The 18,943-nt window shown below is 40.9% G+C and overlaps 1 protein-coding gene across 1 annotated transcript in view; it reads left to right on the top strand.

The window, feature by feature from the left end:
- arb2a (ARB2 cotranscriptional regulator A) overlaps positions 1-18,943 on the top strand; it is a 155,578-nt gene that overhangs the window by 83,497 nt on the left and 53,138 nt on the right. Inside the window, exon 9 of the mRNA XM_030737542.1 lies at positions 13,663-13,779. Within this exon, the coding sequence (XP_030593402.1) occupies positions 13,663-13,779 (117 nt within the window). The remainder of the gene's footprint in view (positions 1-13,662; positions 13,780-18,943) is intronic.

The following is an 18,943-nucleotide window of genomic DNA, read 5'->3' as shown; positions in this document are numbered from 1 at the left end:
AATAAATGATCAGAAAATTGAAGTTTAAAAACTTTACCCAAATATTTAACAAGTGAATTTATTTACTTTTTTACCCTTTTTGCTCTAACTTGTCTTTTATTGTCTCGCGTTTGCTGCTTTTCGCTGGTATTTTCATGCATTCACCTGCTGTGTCTGGGTATGTCAGCTGGTTACGACCTAGGTCACCTTCACCAGAGAGGGAATACAAGTGGCATGAGGTTTGAATGCGTTGAAGATGACATGTTGACAGCTCAAATGAATCACTTGTCACATGTCATTTTTTTCCTTTCCCACTTGTTAATCCTTCGGTAAGAATAATACAATATAGGAGAGGAATCTCAAGTCCGTACCGGGTTGCAAATTGTCACACAAGCATCGCTCGAATTCAACACTTTGAATCCAGTTTGCGTTTCTGTTTTTGTTGGGTTTTCCTTTTCTTTTTTTTTTTCCCCCCCCTCTGCCCTCAAGACTGTGAATGGTCTCATTCTGTGACAAATGTAGCAGGAAGAATAAGTCTTAGGAATTGAAAGGAGAGAAAGTGTTGTTTTTGAAAAGCTGTGAGGCACAGCTAGGCGGATCCTGGTGCAAATGTCAGTGAACTCAGTGACTCTAGGGTTGAAGTTTAACCCTCTTTCCTCTACTCTGCTTTTCCGTCTCTCTCTTCTCCTCTTATCCCTTTTTGCTTTTGTGCTTCAGATTCTGCATCTTCCATGTCTGCCTCTAGCTCTCGCTCTCTGTCTGTCTTTGCTTTTAAAGTTCACTGAATGCTGTGTTGGTATTCTGTGGTATTGGTCTAAACCTTAAGTACCAGGGTCACAGGAATTTTTTAATGCCTGTCATTTTTTTGTGTCAGTGCATAACTTGCAGACCGTGTGGTTTGTTTTCTACTTATAGCTGCAATGTTTAAATGGAAGGCACATAATGATGAGACTGATGGCAAATGGAAAACAGGCAGTCCCGCAGTTTTTCAGTCAGCTCGTTTTGTCTGCTTTTTAAACTCGGTTTACCCTATATAGGCTATTCAGCTGATATATTCCCAGTTCTATAGCCTTCAATACTTATGGAATGCCTTGTTTGAATCCTTTATGGCAGTTTTTTCCAGGGGTGTGTTTTAGTTATGTACCTGCAGTAAAACATATTTAATTTTTTAAGCCTGGAAAGCTGACAGTGAAAAGAGATGAACTGTTTTATGTGCCATTTTAAGGCTTTATGTGCTGTGAAATACGATGGGGTTATGAAAGACCAAAGGAAGGTAGAGAGAGGAAGGGAGAAGGAGGGTGAGCGAGAGACTCCTGGTGTGGAGCACCCTTTGATGTCTTAGCCGGCTCGGAGTTGAATATGGAACTCAGTGAAGGGTAGGCCTTGTTTCATGGTGGGAATATGAAGCTGGACCTGCTGTCCGAATGAAAAGAAAAAAAAAAAAAACCCAGCATCTACGCGCATTCACAGATTTATTTCTTACACATTCATATTTGAGTACAAATGTTTTCATCTTTAAACAAGAGTGTGCATTTTACTCCATAAGGCCTGCTTGTTGTCCTAGTGAACTAGGTTTTGGTTTCTCTCTTCATCATGCCAGTCATTAGTTCATGGTTCATATTCAGATCAGTTACCGGGACAGGTTCTTTGTAAGTGCGTGTGGGTCCCTGTCTCATATATATTCTGCTTTCCTATTAGATGGCTTCACACTTGACTATTCCTCTGGACTCCTCTGACATTGGCTTTCATGCATGGCCTGCCTCTCTCTCTCTCTCTCTTTCTCCACCTCTCACTTTCTTACTTTTGCGGCCTTGAGCATGAAAAATACCTCGGCGGTGTCAGATAACTTTTAACCCCACGGCCACCAACCAACTAACATGTTCAGTGCATCCCCATCCCCCTATATTTGCTTGTTAACATCCCTCTCTTCTTCATCCCTTGTTTTCTCCATCCCTTTCATTCCTTTCACCAGCGTCTGGCTCCTTCCACCCGCCACCCTGCCTGTGCCTTCCACACGTGAAGCCATTTTTCTCATCAATTAAGCCTCTTCACCTCTCGCCTCCGTTCACCTCTATCTCTCTTCTCTCCCTCGCTGTCCTTTCATTTCTGTTTTTGTGGCGTTGCTTGGGGTGATGGTTAGTTGATTTGGTCTGAGTTCTCTTTGATGAAAACACTAGGGGGCACTGCCTGTCCTTTGTTACCCCTCTCTTTTCCTTAGAAGGTTTCGATGCTTGTGTATTTTTGTATGCATGCTTCGTCTTTGTCTGTGTCACCATGCATGTGCTCTTGTTTGTGTTTGCATTTTGTTAAAAAGCAGTCCCTTGTCTGTAATGGATGACACAGATCTGCACTGAGACAGACAGGAAGGCAGACAGGCGGCAGGTCTCTGGTGGTCACCAGGGCCACTGCTCAGCACCCATCCGCGTCCCCCTGTCCTCGCGCTCACCCCCTGTTTCTGTTTGGTGAACCCAGGGGTGTGGGTTAATGAAAAGGGCTTGGACCACTGAGAAGAACGACAGTCATCTCTCAGCCACCTCTGCTCACCTCCAGCCCTCAGAGACCCTCACTCCATGACAGGCCCCCCCCCTCTTCATGTCTCTCTCCCTGTTTCGGCCTCTATCCCCTGGGTCATACAATATCATCTGGCTGCCTATTGGCCGCCAAAAAGACACAACATTAGAAAATGATTAAAAATAAATAAATAAATAAGGAAGAGAGTTGAATATTTTCAGAGTGGGGAATGCCTGCATATGAGGGGGGGGGGAAAGAGTGCATGAGAACAACGGCCCTATTTATTCAAACGCCTAGCAATTGGACTGGGGATTTGGACACCACTGTTGAGAAGAGATGGAGAGGATGCAAATCTTTGTTTCTGTTTTGTTTTTACTCTGCTGGTCGGAAGCTTCTTGTTTTGCTCCACTTCATGTGGCTACCCCAGCAGTACTTTAGTTTTGTTCTTTGTATCCTTTGTATATCGCAGAAGCTATACTTTGCAATTAGCGACCATGCTCTTTTCCCTCATTTATCCTTAAGTCTGCTGATGAATATGATTGTTTTTAAAGAAAACTGAATTATTGATTTGTGTTGTTGTCTACGGTAAGAAGACAGCTGATGAGGGGTGTTTGATAGTGCTAATTGGCAGCTCCCATCCATGCAGTGTGTGGTTAGTGGTGGGTTGGGGCTGGGCAAAGTGAGGCGCTGTTATTGTTTAGAGGTGTCAAACCCAACACAGAACAAAGAGGACGGGAGAAATGTGCTGCGCTCGCCCATCAGTGTGCTGAATGCAGCTTAAGCACACATGCACATACGTGCGCACACGCGTATAAATATATATTTTATATATGTATGAATGCACGTGTGTCTGTCCATCCAGACACATATCCTCACACAATAGCACATTACCTGGCGTTGTATATAGTGTTCACTCACACTGACATGCACACACATACACACAAACACTCCACACTCAGAGAAAAAAAATATTTTAAAATGACAAGATAATCACCACATTCAAACTTACCTTCAGCTCTACATAAATGCCTTTCTCTGAGATAAACTAATAAATATATTTTCTTTTCAGATGTGCTCCACTGAAGGCTCTAATTACCATAGACTGAAAAAGACCTGACAGAGGTGTAATAGTTAAAAGGTAATTTCGCTACAAGTAGGAGTTTGGGTAGGGAAAAGGGTCAGTGACACCCCCACCCCCCCGCCTCCCCCGAACCTACCCATCCACCAGCCTGCCGCCACCTCTCTCTTTAACGGTTTATTCACGCTTTTCGAGGACTTTTTTTTGCATGATTGACTGACAAGGTCTTTTTCCGAAATAGCATCTTCAGTAATAAGAAATAATTGACTCCCCCTAATCAAAAAAGGGTTCATGGAATCCACAAACCCAACTGTAATCTTCTGTGGCATTTCCAGCAGAATTGACAGTCCTCATAGCTTCAGGCTCTATACCACTTTGATTTAATTGCTTTTTTTTTTTTATAAGATTAATAATATGCTTTATACGGAGTTGTGTGTGTGTGTGTGTGTGTGTGTGTGTGTGTGTGTGTGTGTGTGTGTGTGTGTGTGTGTGTGTGTGTGTGTGTGCCCATTTTCCTCTTCTACGGCTTTGTTTTTAATCAATAATATCACTTGAAAAGAACGTCAACTGGTGTGCTTTTTTTGGTGAGATTTACATTTAACTCAATAAGGGAATCACTGTGGTCATTTTTTATATTGTGGGTGTTGAGCACATTATTCAGATAATAATAATAATAATAATAATAATAATAATAATAATAATAATAATAATAATAATAAATGTATTATTATTATTATTATTACTATTGGTTCTCTGATATCAAATATAGTCTGACAGAGCATTGTGATACAATCTAAAATGAACTTTTTTCTTTATCCTGTCTATTAAATTGACTAATTGAATTGCTTTGTGTTTTCTTAAACTCTGCTTCAATATTATTTTTTATATCTTAGTCTTATGTCTTGATTACTTTGGGCATAAATATAATAATAATTTAAGTGAGCATGCCTTGAGAGCTGCAAAGTTTTTACATGATGGAGAAAATTAACTTGGAGCTACCCCCAGCCTGTCCAATTTGTAATATGGCCTCAACCCCTTCTCCCTCTCTTTCTTTTCTGACTCATCTTTCCTCTCGTTAAAAAGCTGTTTTAAATCATGGCTAGTGGCAATGAGAAGTTAATTTCAGATTGTTATATATTACCATTAATTTCATTTGGCCTTCTGTAAATTTCCCTCCCTCACTCTCTTCTGCCTTTGAGTATAGCAAGTTCACAGAGCCTTCCCTCTTTTCTTTGCTTTTTTCTTCTTTTTCTGGCCTCTCTCTTTTCTCCTTGCCCCACGGCTCAGGAGACGAGCAAATATGAAGGAGCAGAAGATGATAACTGATGGGAGGAACAGTCTCGTTGTCACTTTACCTCCCCTCCCCTTTTCTTTTTTTCGCTGAACTTTTTTCCCTTGTGTTTTTCACTCAAAGATGGGTCAAGTGGCCCTGGTAGTTTAAACTTAAGCTCTCTGAGAATTGTGACACATACACTCAAATACATACCTGTAATAAGTAGGGTAGTATGCTTGTCCAGATTAGTTTTTTCAGTATAATTTTCCTTCTCTTCATTTGTGAATTATTTAAAGTTAAGGTAAAAGACTTTTCACTGAGATATTTGGTATATTTGGCCATGAGCAGACATAATCCTTTCAAAAACATGTACAGTAACTGGACTTTTTGTCTTGATCTGTAAATCTGCAAAACTGAATATGCATGAAACGGGAAAAAAGAAAACTGAATCGGAAAAAAGAAGAAATGGGCTCTGTTCCCAATAACAAGACGAATGGAAAAAATGAACAAAACGATTAAAATTTAGCTGCACTTCAGTGTTCTCATAACAAATTTAGAAAAATTGGCTGAAAATTCCCATAATGAAAATTCCAACTCATAGGTTGTTGAAATTTTCTCACTACTCCCCAATTTAGAAATGTTGGCTTGGATGCCAACTTTGGGCTCCGTTAGTACAAGAAATCAGTGTTTATCAGCCCCTAAGGCAGTGTGTGTCTTAGAAATGGACAGCAGTACCCAATGGATATTTAACACATTAGCTTTGGCAGAGCAGAGAGTGGTGTGAAAACACACTGATTTCCTAAGTGGCAATCATATCAGCCTCACCATCACAGAGGCAGCAGAGAGCAAACATCTGTGTGTGTGTGTGTGTGTGTGTGTGTGTGTGTGTGTGTGTGTGTGTGTGTGTGTGTGTGTGTGTGTGTGTGTGTGTGTGTGTGTGTGTGGTTTCAGGAAACTCTTGGTTTTCCTCAGTGTCAGTATCACCCTGAGTTACAACACAGAGGTCTCACCCTCCTCCTCCATCCAACCTCGTTAGGCCCTCTCGTTCGCTCCATGCCTCTATCAATCCCATTCTCCCTTGCCCTCTCCATCTTCGTCTCCAACTGAGAATCACCCATCCGAATCTATGTTAAAACAGGGTCATCCCCCGGTGTACACTTAAAGACTGTCCCTTTAACCTGCTCCGAAATACTTAGGGCTATTATTATAGCTTATAAATCATTAAGAAAGTTTAATTATACAAAAATTTCATGGTGGAAATGTGCAAGCTGACACATGGGAAGGGGAATTTAATGGGCCAGCAAGTCCCAGCACCGTGAGGGAAAATATTGAGGTTAGGTTTCTATTTTACAGCATTGCCGGAGGGTTGGGAGACAGAGAGAAAGACAAGAAAGAAGCACTTTTAGAGTAAGAAAGGGAGAGAAAAGGCAAGCAGAGATGAGGAGGCCTGTATGCGCTGCGCAAAAGTAACTTTCCCATTTCAAACTTTAGATTGAAGCTGTTAATATGCCGAGTGATTTGGGAAGGATAAAGTCAGTGTCTGCCATACCTCTTGTCACTTTTCTTAACTAAAATGCACTGTAATTATCGAGGGGTTGTAATGTGTCGACATGCCATAATTTCACTTTGTAAATAAACAGTGTCTTATTATATTTACATTTGGATAATAAAAAAAAAATGTCATTAAGCAATATAAAAAAAAATCCCAAACTTCTAATGATACAAAAATTTGCCCACTTTTTAATTGTCAGTAGAATTTCTGTGTGAACATTATAGGTGCACTATAAATGTATTATAAACACTACCACTGTCCAGATGTTAATAAGAAATTGTTCAGTCTTGCTGTAGTAACTACCACTTGTTGCTATGCATTTGAGCCGCTGCGTGATTTGCCATGTGTTCATTATTTGAAAATAAGCTGGTAGTGAAAACCTGTAGGACTGAAAACATTTGAGAGCTTATGCAATTACATGTTACTGTCGGGAAGAAAGAGATTTACGCAGAAAATCTGTAACACTGTGAAGAGAGCTACGAACAGCCTGGCATCACCAGACAGATGTGCAAATGCAAATTAATCAGGAACCTCTCAGTTCACTTTGGATTTCCTAAAGATGTTATCAGCCAATTCAGGGCAAAGTGCATCTGAATGCAGTTGAATAGATCATATCAAACCAGTTCCATATTATATTAAAATTTGTGCTAGGTTTAGGGGGTCAACACTCTCAGAAGCTCTGGCTTCCAGTCTAACAAAAAGTAGTTTGAAGAAGTAACATACACATATGCACAAACCAGCTCCCTCACACATTAAAACTCTCATTCAATCCTGTATTTAATAAACTTATTTTTTTATTATTAAGTCTAGGGCAGTCTCTTTTCACTGTCATACTATTATTTATGATGATTTTTTTTTCCAACACCCGTTCTTCTTGCCCTCTCTTTCCTCCTTCCTGTCTTCCGATCTTTCTCTTGTTTTCCATGTGGGCACAAGCAGGGCGCAACGCCCGCAGCCAGCAGGTTTCCTGGCATGCAGCTCCTCATCCTCTGCCTTTTGTTTCCACCAGTGAACAACCATTCTCCACCTCTGCTGTGTCAGTAAATATTTATTGGCCTTCCTTTTCCTCATCACCCCCACTGATGTCAGTGTGTATGTGCGTGCCTGTGAGTGCGTGTGGTTTGCATGTTTATACACACACAGAATCCTCCCCAACACATACACTGACATACACTACCTCCCCCTACCCAGTGTCCGGTGCCGTCACTCACACAACTCACCACTGCCCCGTAGTCACCCCGTCCCTCCACCCACCATCCTCTGTTTCTGTCTATCGCTCCATCATGCTTTTGGCGGAGAGTTATGAGAGGAAAGAGCGGAGGAAGTTATTGCAGTTTTCTCCTGCTCTCGCCCTCTGCCTGCCACAACACAAGTTTATGCACCTGAGAGAACCAGAGGGGGAAAATCCCTGTGAGTAAATGCATGTGACCTCGGTGAGCAAAACCTCTGCACACTCGCACCACACCAAAGGTTGCACATACACAAACACACTCCTTCTCGCTCCCTTGGGCCCAGTGGCCTCATGCTAGAGAGGCCTTCCTTCCTGCAGTTAAGACAAAGGAAACTGGGGACCGACAGGGGACCTGAGGCCGCTGCTTCAAAGCCACAGGAAGCGCCAGTGTTGTCTCTTCCTGTGGAGGGTGTTGGAGCGTGGAGGGTCAGCTGCCTGTGTTTTCACAGCCAGAGATGAACAAGGATGAGTGTGTTTTGTGTGTGTGTCACATTATAGGTAAGATAGCTGAACATGCTGCACTCCAACTCCTGTCTGCCCTCTTTGACCTGAGATCACTTCCTGGCAACACATTCATATGTAGAAAGAAATAGAAGAGACAACACACACACACACACCACATCATCATCCCTGCTGGTTAAAAGCCGACTCCAGATAAGCATAATCAACCTAACTGCTATTTATCTATATTGTCCTCATTAATTTAGGATGGCTATTATAGGAAATAGTCACTGTGAAAGCAATAGTCAGTTTGTTTTCCCTTGCCTAGTGCTTGCCACTGTCTTTGCAGAGTCCGCACATGCCTTCAATGTGTACATGTTTGCATGTGTTTGTGTTTGTACCCCTCTTCCAATGTTGTTGTATATGGATTTATGGGGGTGTATGTGTTAGTGTGTCTGAGCCATGTGTTTTCAAACCTTCCGGTGTGCACCCACATGCGTGTTTGTTTGTTTTTTCTGTGTTCGCCCTGGCTTCTCTGATGCTCTCCTCTTACTCTCTGGCAGCCACAGGACAGTTAATCAATCAAATATTTAAGCAGTGCTTCAGTGCTCAGTGGGTAGTCCTAGATTATCTGTGGCTGTTGGCAGTGCATGGCGCAGCCACATTATAAGCCTTGTCTCTGACTGGCATCATTGCGGGGTGCTTCCCTCTCTCTCAGTCTCTCTCTCTCGCTCTCTCTCTCGCTCTCTCTCTCACTCTCTCTCCCCCTCTCTCTCCCTCTCTCTCCCGCCCTTAGCCTTTACTCAGTCTTTGCTCACTCTCACTGACACTCTACATTTTGTCCTTTTTCATTCTCACCTATTTTCTGTCATTCTCTCTCTGTCCCTTGTTTTCCTTTCTCTTGTTTGCTGCACTCTATTCACACTCTCTCTCTGTGTATAATTGTGGCTTTTCACATTGACTGTCTGACAGTGAGCAAGGCCCCTTAAAGAGCTCTCATCTTTCTGTCTTTGCCTGCTTCTCTCTTTTCTCTCGCTCTGCATTCTTTCTAGGGATGAGTCTGCCTGTCTCCCCACAGGGAACTCCATTGTGGATTACCATTCAGTTTTCGCCCAATTATCTAGTGGCTTTTGCTGCCTTTGACACATAATTATCAAAGGCCTAAATAATTGTCTTTATTATTGCCGGTGTTTAGATGTAGCGTCAGTGGAGCAGTCGTGAGCAAGGGAGCGTCACGGGGAGAGGAGAGAAAATGAAGTATTTATCTCGACCAGAGATTAGCTTAGCATGCTGTTAAATGATGTCTCGTCGCTTATTTCAACTCCTAGTCCAGATAAATAAACATGATTAATATGCCCCCCTTCCCTCCTTCATGCGCACACCCATCGCATATCATATTCTGTGTCAGTGGTGAAAATAAGATTATGCACAACAAAAAGTCTAGCAATTAGCTGGCTTTGTAGCAGGAAGCAGCTTAAAGTACTAAACACTGTACTTTGCTGAGGGCCATGTGAGAGGTCAGGTACGAGATACATGGGTTAGAGATGAGTCTGCGTATGTGTATCTGCATCTGTTTGAGTGGCTCCAAATGCATGGGGGTTGGCTATTTCATAGAGCTTGTGAAAAGCTGGATTTAGCAGAATTGTGCCAACCCGGGGGTGGGGTCAGAATATGTGATATTTGTGGGTCTCTTTAGCAACCAGGCCCTCTGCAGAGAAATAAAAAAAAAAGGTTTATATGAGGAGGGGAAAAAGGGAGGGGTAAAAAGAGGGAGAAGGATTTCAAAGTTCATCCAGAGTTTGGATGTATGTGGGTTGAGGGTGAGCTCGAGTCTGCATCATCAGTTGTGACTCAGATTTGTTATCGTGGTTCAAAAGAATGTAAATGTGATGATAGTTGGGGTCAAATGAAATCCAAATCACAGTGAGAGAGTGTGTTCAAAAACACCACGGTCACAGAAATGGGTAAAGAAATTGTGTTTACACCTTTTTGTTTTTTTGTGGAACAATTAATTATGCTGTGAAAAAACCCTGATAATTGCACTGAATTAGACTTACAATGCTGTTATGATGTAGGATATAGATAAACTACATTAGACAGGTGATAAACAATTTGTCAAGGTCTTCTTGGGAGTATGGACGCTGCCCTTTAAGTTCAGCGTTCCAGTTCAAACCCCTGTGCATCAGTCCCATTTAAACATAATCTTCTACTTATGTTTTAGGAACACGGTGAAAGCCCATTTGCTTCAGGGATGCTGCTCTGATGCTGAATCTTTGGTCTGATCTCTCTGTGAAGTGGGCCAAGGGAAAAGAGAATTTTCCTCCTGGGGATTAATAAAGTATTTATAAATACTCTTTGTTGTGCACATCTGCCTGTATGTGTCTCCTTTGTCTAGCTTTATCACTATAGTCCTTCCTTTTTTTTCCTCCACTTTTGATATCTCTTGAGCTTCTTATAGTCTTCTGCCTTTATACTCCTCTTACATTTTTTTACACACCAGCCCCACATGTCCAAAATCCACCCACACCCATTTGAACTTTACTCTGCTTATCCAGCTGCTCTAGCATTAAAGGAAAGGCCAGCCGAGAGGCGGCAAATGTCTCAACATCTGTGTGTTGGTTTTAGTTCAACAAGTATTTCCACATGTTTCTCTTCCTATTTCCCTGTCCGATACTTGACTGATCACAACAGCTGGCTTGTTTCCTTGTAAAAGCTGCTCTCTGCAGTTACATAGTGAATTAGCACATTTAACATTGTGGGTATACGTGGCTAACACAAACTCACAGGCCAGAATGGTGTAAAATGATGAGTCATGTGATAAAACAGCTTACACTGATATCCACTAGAGCATTTTTGGTTTTGTGTTTCTGCTTGTGAGTTAACAATATTATTCTCCTAGAAGAAGATACAGACATGCTTAGATGATGCTTTCAACATGCAGCTAACCACAGATGTCATTGTGGCTTGTAAAACATGGGACCCAGTGGGTGTCAAAATTACTGTGGTTAACGGCCACACGGCATAGAACACTCTCTCCTGCAGTCATTATTTGTCAACCTATTACCCCAAGTGTTACCACAGCCAAGTGCATGTGTGGAAGCATTGCGGCAATGAGGGCTGTCAGAATGAGTGATTGATATAGGCAGTGTTGGGAGATGGAGTGCTTTGGTCTTTAATCTTCGGTTGAGCAAAGCAGACTTTGTTTGGTGAGTTCTTGATTTGTTTTCCCTCCTCATTTCAGCAAATATACAACAAAGTGAATATATTTGAGTAGCAAATCACAGAGAAACTTAAACAAAAAAGTTGGCTAAGAAAGGCAGACTTTTTTCCGTGTCATATTATTAAAATTTAGGTTGATGGATCCCGTTTTGGCTACCAAAAAGCAACTAGATGTGCTGAATATAATCATCTTAAATGGCTGCTTTAGGATTTATAGCAATCTTGTCCCAGTTGTTGTAAGTTGTCATCAGTGATGTCTGCAGCCCTAACCCTAATTCTAACCTTAGGCAGTCAGAGTTTGTAATCTTTGTTTTTATTTATTTGTTCACCCAAGTCTTGGCAATCCGAGCAAAGAACATACTCATCCTGACCCACATCAAATACTATATATATGTGTGTGTGTGTGTGTGTGAGCAGTTGTGCATTTTGTTATGTGCATGCCTTTATCTTTGTCTAACCACTGTTATTCATGTTCTGTTAATCAGTACTCTCATATCTGATCAAAAAAATTCCTATACACGTGCCCACATACTTGGAGGCCTATCCTATTTCTAAAGTTGCCAGTGATGTCCAGTGAACCGTACCAATACAGAGTACATTTAAGTTTTCCTTTGAAAATAAAAACATGTTGGAATCAGTGTTTTACAATACAATAGCAAGCAGAGACCCATTTGTCTGTCCACTTGGGCTTTTGAGTTTGATTTGAGTTAAGATTTCTGCCCAGGCTTGGACAATGTTCTTGACTAGATTGAAGTCATATGCCCAGTGTTTTCCATGAGCAGTCATTCCACTCCTGTTTTCTGGTCTAAACTGGTAGTCCTTTCACTCAGGAAAGGGCCCATTTGGCTAGCACTAGAAAACAAGGCCCTGACTGACACCTCCAATTTTAAAAGGTTGACTTTGGAACTCCCATGGGCCCAGTACTGCCAGAGGAAAGCTTTTCAGCCAAGCACAGATGAGGAAGGATTACAGTGAGGAGTGTGTATCAGTGTCTATGTTTTCGTATGATTCTGTGTGAATGAACATATGTGCCTGTGCAAGGTCTGGGCTTTTAAAGTTGTGTCTAAAGTTGTGCACATTTTTCTTTATGCTTAGGTTTGTACCTCATCTGTCGGTCTGCTCATTTCTCCCCCATGGTGAAAATGCTCCATTGGCAGCCTTATCAGCTGGATGATATGAGTCTTTTGTGTCTTAATAGATCCATTTATCTCTACATACTTTAATTTGGCTAGGCATGGGAGGATGTATTCAAATGCCCAATGTCATTTTATTGTACAGCCAGTCTGAGCTGTTCCCTGTGATTGCTCCACCTTTAGACAAACATTCATCCTGTAGTTCCATTTTAAACCCTTCGTGCCCACTGAAAATATGGCTTTGTATTCGTGGCTTAAGCCAATTTTGTTTTATTACCCTTAGGCTTTTATAGTCAAATATTTGTCCAGTTCATACATACAAGCACCAACTAATGCCTAATATTCTAATCCCTTTCCTTAGCCTTAACCTCATCACTAAAGCGCTAGTCCTCTTTCTTGGCACAAAGCCATAAACAGCAAACACAAGTCCAATCGAATCCAGAAGTCTATGATACTTTCTAAACTTAGTGCTTATTCTGAGGCACTATGCTCATCCCTTAGTTCAGTCCCTTTCCCAGCTTCTCCAGATGTATAGAGTAAGTGATTGTTAACCTATTGTTGCAAGTCCTGTTCTCTATTCTTTCTTTTTTATCTCAAAGTTGAGTGAAACGGCTCGTTCCCAAGGCCTGGCTGTAGTACTCCTTGGGGTAGGACCAGTGGTGTGGGAAGTCTATTGTAGTGCGGTAACAAGTCCTTTGTGTGACATTTTCCTTGGCATTGACATTCAGAGGGGAATAGGAAGACGGGCCTACGAACACCACATTCTCTGTGACATGTGAAGGGAAAGGGTATTAAGAATGGGGACCAAGGTATCTGAACGTGCACAGGAAAGGACATTTGCACAGAACGTGACAAGGACACACTGTGGTGGAGCAGTGCTCTTTCATATTTCACTTTGCAACGTTATGCTCTATACATCAGGTTGAATCTGTATCCTTGGGTTGCAAAACTGTCCACGGGGCCATTGATGTCACTAAGAAATATGCATACAGCGCAGTCTAAGAAGTAGGCAATTGGTCCTAATATTTATAAATATGCATTTGGTATGCCTAATAAAATGCATTTATTTACATCTATACTTTTCAGCGTGCAGGTTTTGTTTTTCTAAAGAGTTTATTGTTCTTACAACGTTATTTCTCTTTGTGGAACAAATATTGTTTGAAAGGTTCCTCCTCAGCAACAGTGATGGAGTTATTAACATGCTGGATGTGTGACTAACACAAGCTGTATTTGCTTTTATTGCAGATGAATCACAGGGAATCAGAAGTGAAGAACAAAGTGTGTGCTGTGGCTCTAACTGACTCTGGTCACAACATCTGGCTGCAGGATACCAGCAAGAGCACTCAGGACTGGATGCAGGAGGTGAAATAACTGCACAAGCACAAATATACGTTCACATATTAAAAGCAGAGACATTACGTGGAGCGATCACAACAGCCCTGACTCCCATCGTGTTGATGATGTGAGAAGGCTACTAAGTACTTATTACTAAATTATTACATGACTATTCAGTAGTGATGGATTGAATCACAATCATTTTCAGCCCAGCCTGCATTTTGATCACAGCTAGTGCATAAGGAGTGCATCTTGCACAGAACTGGCATTGTGATAGTTTTTGGTACAGTAGTCCATAACCACATTTTGCCACGATGACTGTCACACAAAAACACACACACACACACGTATATAAACATGCAAAACCAGACTTACAAGGTTAAAAACCATTCCATCTAAACTACTGTAGCTAGTAACAAAGATGATGTAAACTGTACAGTGGTCCATCCATGAGATTTCATCTTATTGTGTAAATTCATTTGCACCTACGAGCTACAATCTCTGCATAACCCTACTGACCTACAAAGGTATCCTTGACTAACAGCAAACCTAAGAAGCCATAGAGAACCACTGTCATTTTTTTTCTTTTTTTATCAGCCTTCACTTTTTCCCTGGGTGCATGTCAGGAAATAACTGAGACAGTTAACCCTCGCTGGTGCATTCATATGAAGCTAGGCAGGCAAAGCATCTGTAAGCATGCGTGCATTTGTTCATATGTGTGAGATAGAATGCACGTGCACATGTGCATTTGTGTTAGCTTCATTTTAGCATTTGCCCTTTCTAGAGTGACCTCTGTGCCACATGCATCACCTGGACTCACTCAGTATGCACATACAGATGAGATACCATCCAAGACCAAAGCTGCTTGAGAGCCAGTGATGCAAATGTCATACGCTCACACAACCATTCACACACAAACACACACATCACATACCATACTTTCATTTGTATTACATCCTCTTCCATATCCCTTGCCTTTTGTTTTTGCTATTTCTATCATCTCCAATTCTTTGTGTGTGTGTGGTGTGTGTGTGTGTGTGCGTGCGCGTTCTCACGTACATTATCTACGTATGTTAGTTTGATTGGTGGTGATTCAAGGTTGCACTGCCCCTTTTATCCTTGTTTGGCATTTCCTATTTTTGATTCATTTAAGGGATGTGTGGGACACCACATAATTGGAATGTTAATTGATTTTCTATTTGTGATGATTGCACAGAACATTGCATCTCAAGTAACCTTCACTGTCCAGTTTGAGGAAGGGGACATGTCTTATACTCAGTAACCCACCGTTTTTGGTTAAATTAGAGAGGAATACCACCTCATTGAAAAGGAAAGAGGCAGACCAATGTCTTAGTATACTCTTCTTTAAGATGCAACAACTACAACAAAAATATGGGCAAAGTGAAGATTTTGCACACACATTTTTTTTCTTGCTTTTGTTCCTTATAGTCTGAACTCTCAAACTTAGTGATAGAGATTTGTTGGTAATTACCTCTTCCAGCGTATTCTACATGTATCATTCTAAGGAAAAAAGGTAACTTCACCTGTATAACCTTTTAACTTATATTAGGAAACATGGTTGTATGTGTACAGTGGTTCCATAAAAATGTTGGTCATAGTCCATTTGAATACTAATCAAATGGCTTTGGACAGATTTAGCAGGTTTCCTAACATGTAGCTATAAATGATCATATCCACAACCTACAAATATGCACTTGTTTTTTTCTGTGAAGATGTACATGACGAAGCACACAGTCTGGGAGTAAATGGATACAGTACCTCTTATAAAACGGCATCTTTATATGTAACCCATCTGCAGTGAGATCTGTAAACAACTGCATCGCACACTAAGTTATGGGCATAAACAGCCACATAGATAGCACCTCAAATGCTTCAGCTCATCACAGAAGGTTAGCTAGCACTGAATTTCACTAATGCCCTGGGTGGTGTATAAAGATGGGTGCCAATACAAGTGGATGCATGTGAGACTGGGGCACCCCAGCCGTGCTCTTTTTTCCTCAGACGGTGGTAATTCTCTTCTTCTGAGGTTCAAGAGGTCAGTGGATGGTGAGATGGAGTGATGAAACGAGTGAAAGAGAGAAGATAGGATTTAGAGATCAGCGCCTGCTGAGCCAGGTTGTATAGAACAGATGGGTCAGACGAGGGGTAACTGACGTCACAGCGAGGAGACCAAATACAGAAAGCAAGATTTAAAAAAAGAGGGGGCATGCTGGAGCAGAGATAGAAAGACTCATCCACTGACTGAAACAGAAAAAATAGACAAAAAATAGAGAAAGTGAAACATTCAATTATTTAAATCCTGTTGACTGCCACTGAGAAAGCACAGTGTAGAGCTGTGGAAAGGGAAAAAAAAACACAGGTACTGTGTGAATGGAGTGAATACAGATGCAGGAGTAGGATGAAGAGATGTATGTGGAGGTAGATGAGTAGCATAGTGAGGCAGAATTGAGTGAGAGAGAGAAATCCAAATGATGGTGTACAGCTGGCAGCCTGTCACAATCTCCAAGGTGTCTCCTGTCACTGTGCTGGCCTGCTGTCACACTCTAGTGGCCTGCCCAGAGCACACACACACACAGACACACACGCATATGCACACACATTCAGAGTACACTATGGTCATGAATAAACCATCCTAATCCATAGAGATTATTCAGGAACTGGGGGAGGTGGGATAGAGACAGACACAGAGAGAGTGAGCAAAAATTGATACTCAGGACTACTTTCTGAGAAGTTAGGTAGCAGACTGTCATGTGTGTTATGGTTTAGGAGACTTTTTGCACTTGGTACAGAGTTTTTGTCATTGGACTCAGTTTTGTGTGCTTTCAGAGTGAGAGTTGGAGATGAAATTTTGCAAGTGAATGGAGCAGGTGTGTATATATATATATATATATATATATATATATATATAAATACACACACAAAGGTAGTCTCGCTCCCAATTGACACTCGGTCAGGATCCCTTGACTTCACATTTGAAGCCACTAGGTACCTCTTTAAAGTTATTTTTTTCATCATGCCTGTTAATCCAATAGAAATCTGAATCTCTCACCGTCTGAAATAGTTATCATGAGACCTTAGCCAAATGTTCTCTATCCTCCACTGACACTAAACTCTCATCACTGTGGTAACAAATAATATTATGGAAGGTTGAAGCAACTGATAAGTTTGTCTTTGAACATGTGGGTGAATTTTAACCCAAACCCATTTTTTTCCTAAACCTAACCATGTAGTTTTGTTGCCTAAACTTAGTCAAACAATGACTCATACACTCAGATGAATGTTGCACCTTTCATTCAGGTGTAGAGTGTAAATACAGGTGCAAGCTTTGGGACAAACTTCCCTCTGTCCAGTGCATGCCTTCTGAGTGGGGGGGAAGAAAAAAAAAACCGCATGGCATGTCCTGTAAACATATTCTGGTTTTTAACTCTGCTAAGCTGCTTTGCTATTGCAACCATCCCTGTAAATATACAACATGTTATAATCAAATGAACCCATCTTCAGTTTTCTAGACAGGAGGCAGGCATATTTGAGCCATCTTGAGATCAAATTAAATGTCTTTCACAGCTTAAGTATTTTACCAATAAATATGTGGATAGTTGCACATCATTGGAAAGTCTGTATTGATACAGCCATGCTGTTGGAGGGCATTATAAAGTACTCCTCTTGAAGGCAAATTGGTTTGGGGTAGTGCTTAGTGTGGTTAACCTTGCATGCAAATGCTCAAAGAGTGGAAGTGTGTATGGAAATGGTACATGAGGTTGTTTGAAAAAGACTCAGTATGCACCAAGTTGCATTGGTATATACTGAGAATGCACTGGTTATATATGGTATCCATCAAAAGTCTGGACACAGTACATCCAAACTTTTGACTGGTACTGTACATGTTACTTAGATCTTTATAACAGTTTCCTAGAAACATCAACACAAAATTATTTTATAACCTGTTTAATTATTAACTCATTATTAATAATAAAATTATATTAGTGGGGTTTTTTTTATGTTGTTGCATGATTTGCACAGTAGGAAGGGATCATACATAATAATAAAGAACTTTATTTAAATAGCACATTTCAAAATCATTACAAAATCCTTCACAGGAGAACCAGATAAAACAAGACTGAACAAAAATAAATCAAGTACTGGGGAACAATAAATTGTTGTTACAATTACAGAGATTGGGAAATGTAGGAAATAAGATCGTTCAAATGAAAAGTAAAATAAACACATTTGTTTAATGTGTACTTCCTTCTGGAGTAGGCCTTGGAAGTGCAGTATGAAGGACACCGACAAAATACCTTTTTGATGTTATTTTGTGTAGTGCTTTGTGTCATTTTTTTATATAGAGAGTACCTGACAGCTGAAAAAAGGTATTCTAGGATCAGACCTTTAGGAGGTTTTAGGCCCTAATGAGATAGTGGTCAGGCCCCTGCAGTCATTTTGCTGGATAGCAGATAATAAATTTATAATAAATAAATAAATTGATATTTTAATTTTCAGCAATAATACATTTAATTAATATTTGGTAACACAATGTTACTTATCTATCCACTTTTAAAGTGATGACCCCCTGTTTTCCTTATCCAAGCGCCTACTGAGTTATTTGAGTCATCTGTGTGTATTGTGTTGTAATGCTTTGTGTCTTTTTGTATTTAAATATAAATAAGCCCCAAAAAGTTATCAGCGGCCATTCTGGGCCTCTCCAACTTTTCATTAGCACTCTTCATGCGCAGCACTAACTAACTAAACTAAGTTTTTAAAAACTCAAGGTGTATACTGCACCCCGTGGGCCCACGGTGTCACAGACACCACTTGGGAAAAGAATCACTCTCAGGCCAATTAAGATTTCAGTGTGGTTTAGGATCAGGCCTTTTTCATAGCAAGTAATCCAAACCATGGAGCGACATATTAATGGCTAACCTCATTCTGTGGATGGATCATCTCCTATGATCCCATGTACAGTTTGGTTGGCTTTCTGCAACCTCTTCCTGGCAAATGACCCTCAACAAGAACTGAAAACAGTTTAACCCTCATTTTACATCTACCTTGTGCTAATTTGTTTATATTAGCCTATCTTAGCGCTGTGGCTAGCCACCAGGTGGCACATATGTCAACTAACCCAACTTCACTAGCCCTCCAAACTTTACTGCTGCATAGATAGATAGAGATAAAT

The sequence above is a fragment of the Archocentrus centrarchus genome, chromosome 9 (assembly GCF_007364275.1).
Source record: "Archocentrus centrarchus isolate MPI-CPG fArcCen1 chromosome 9, fArcCen1, whole genome shotgun sequence".
NCBI classification, from domain to species: Eukaryota; Metazoa; Chordata; class Actinopteri; order Cichliformes; family Cichlidae; genus Archocentrus; species Archocentrus centrarchus.
This window is presented reverse-complemented; position numbering and strand designations above follow the sequence as displayed.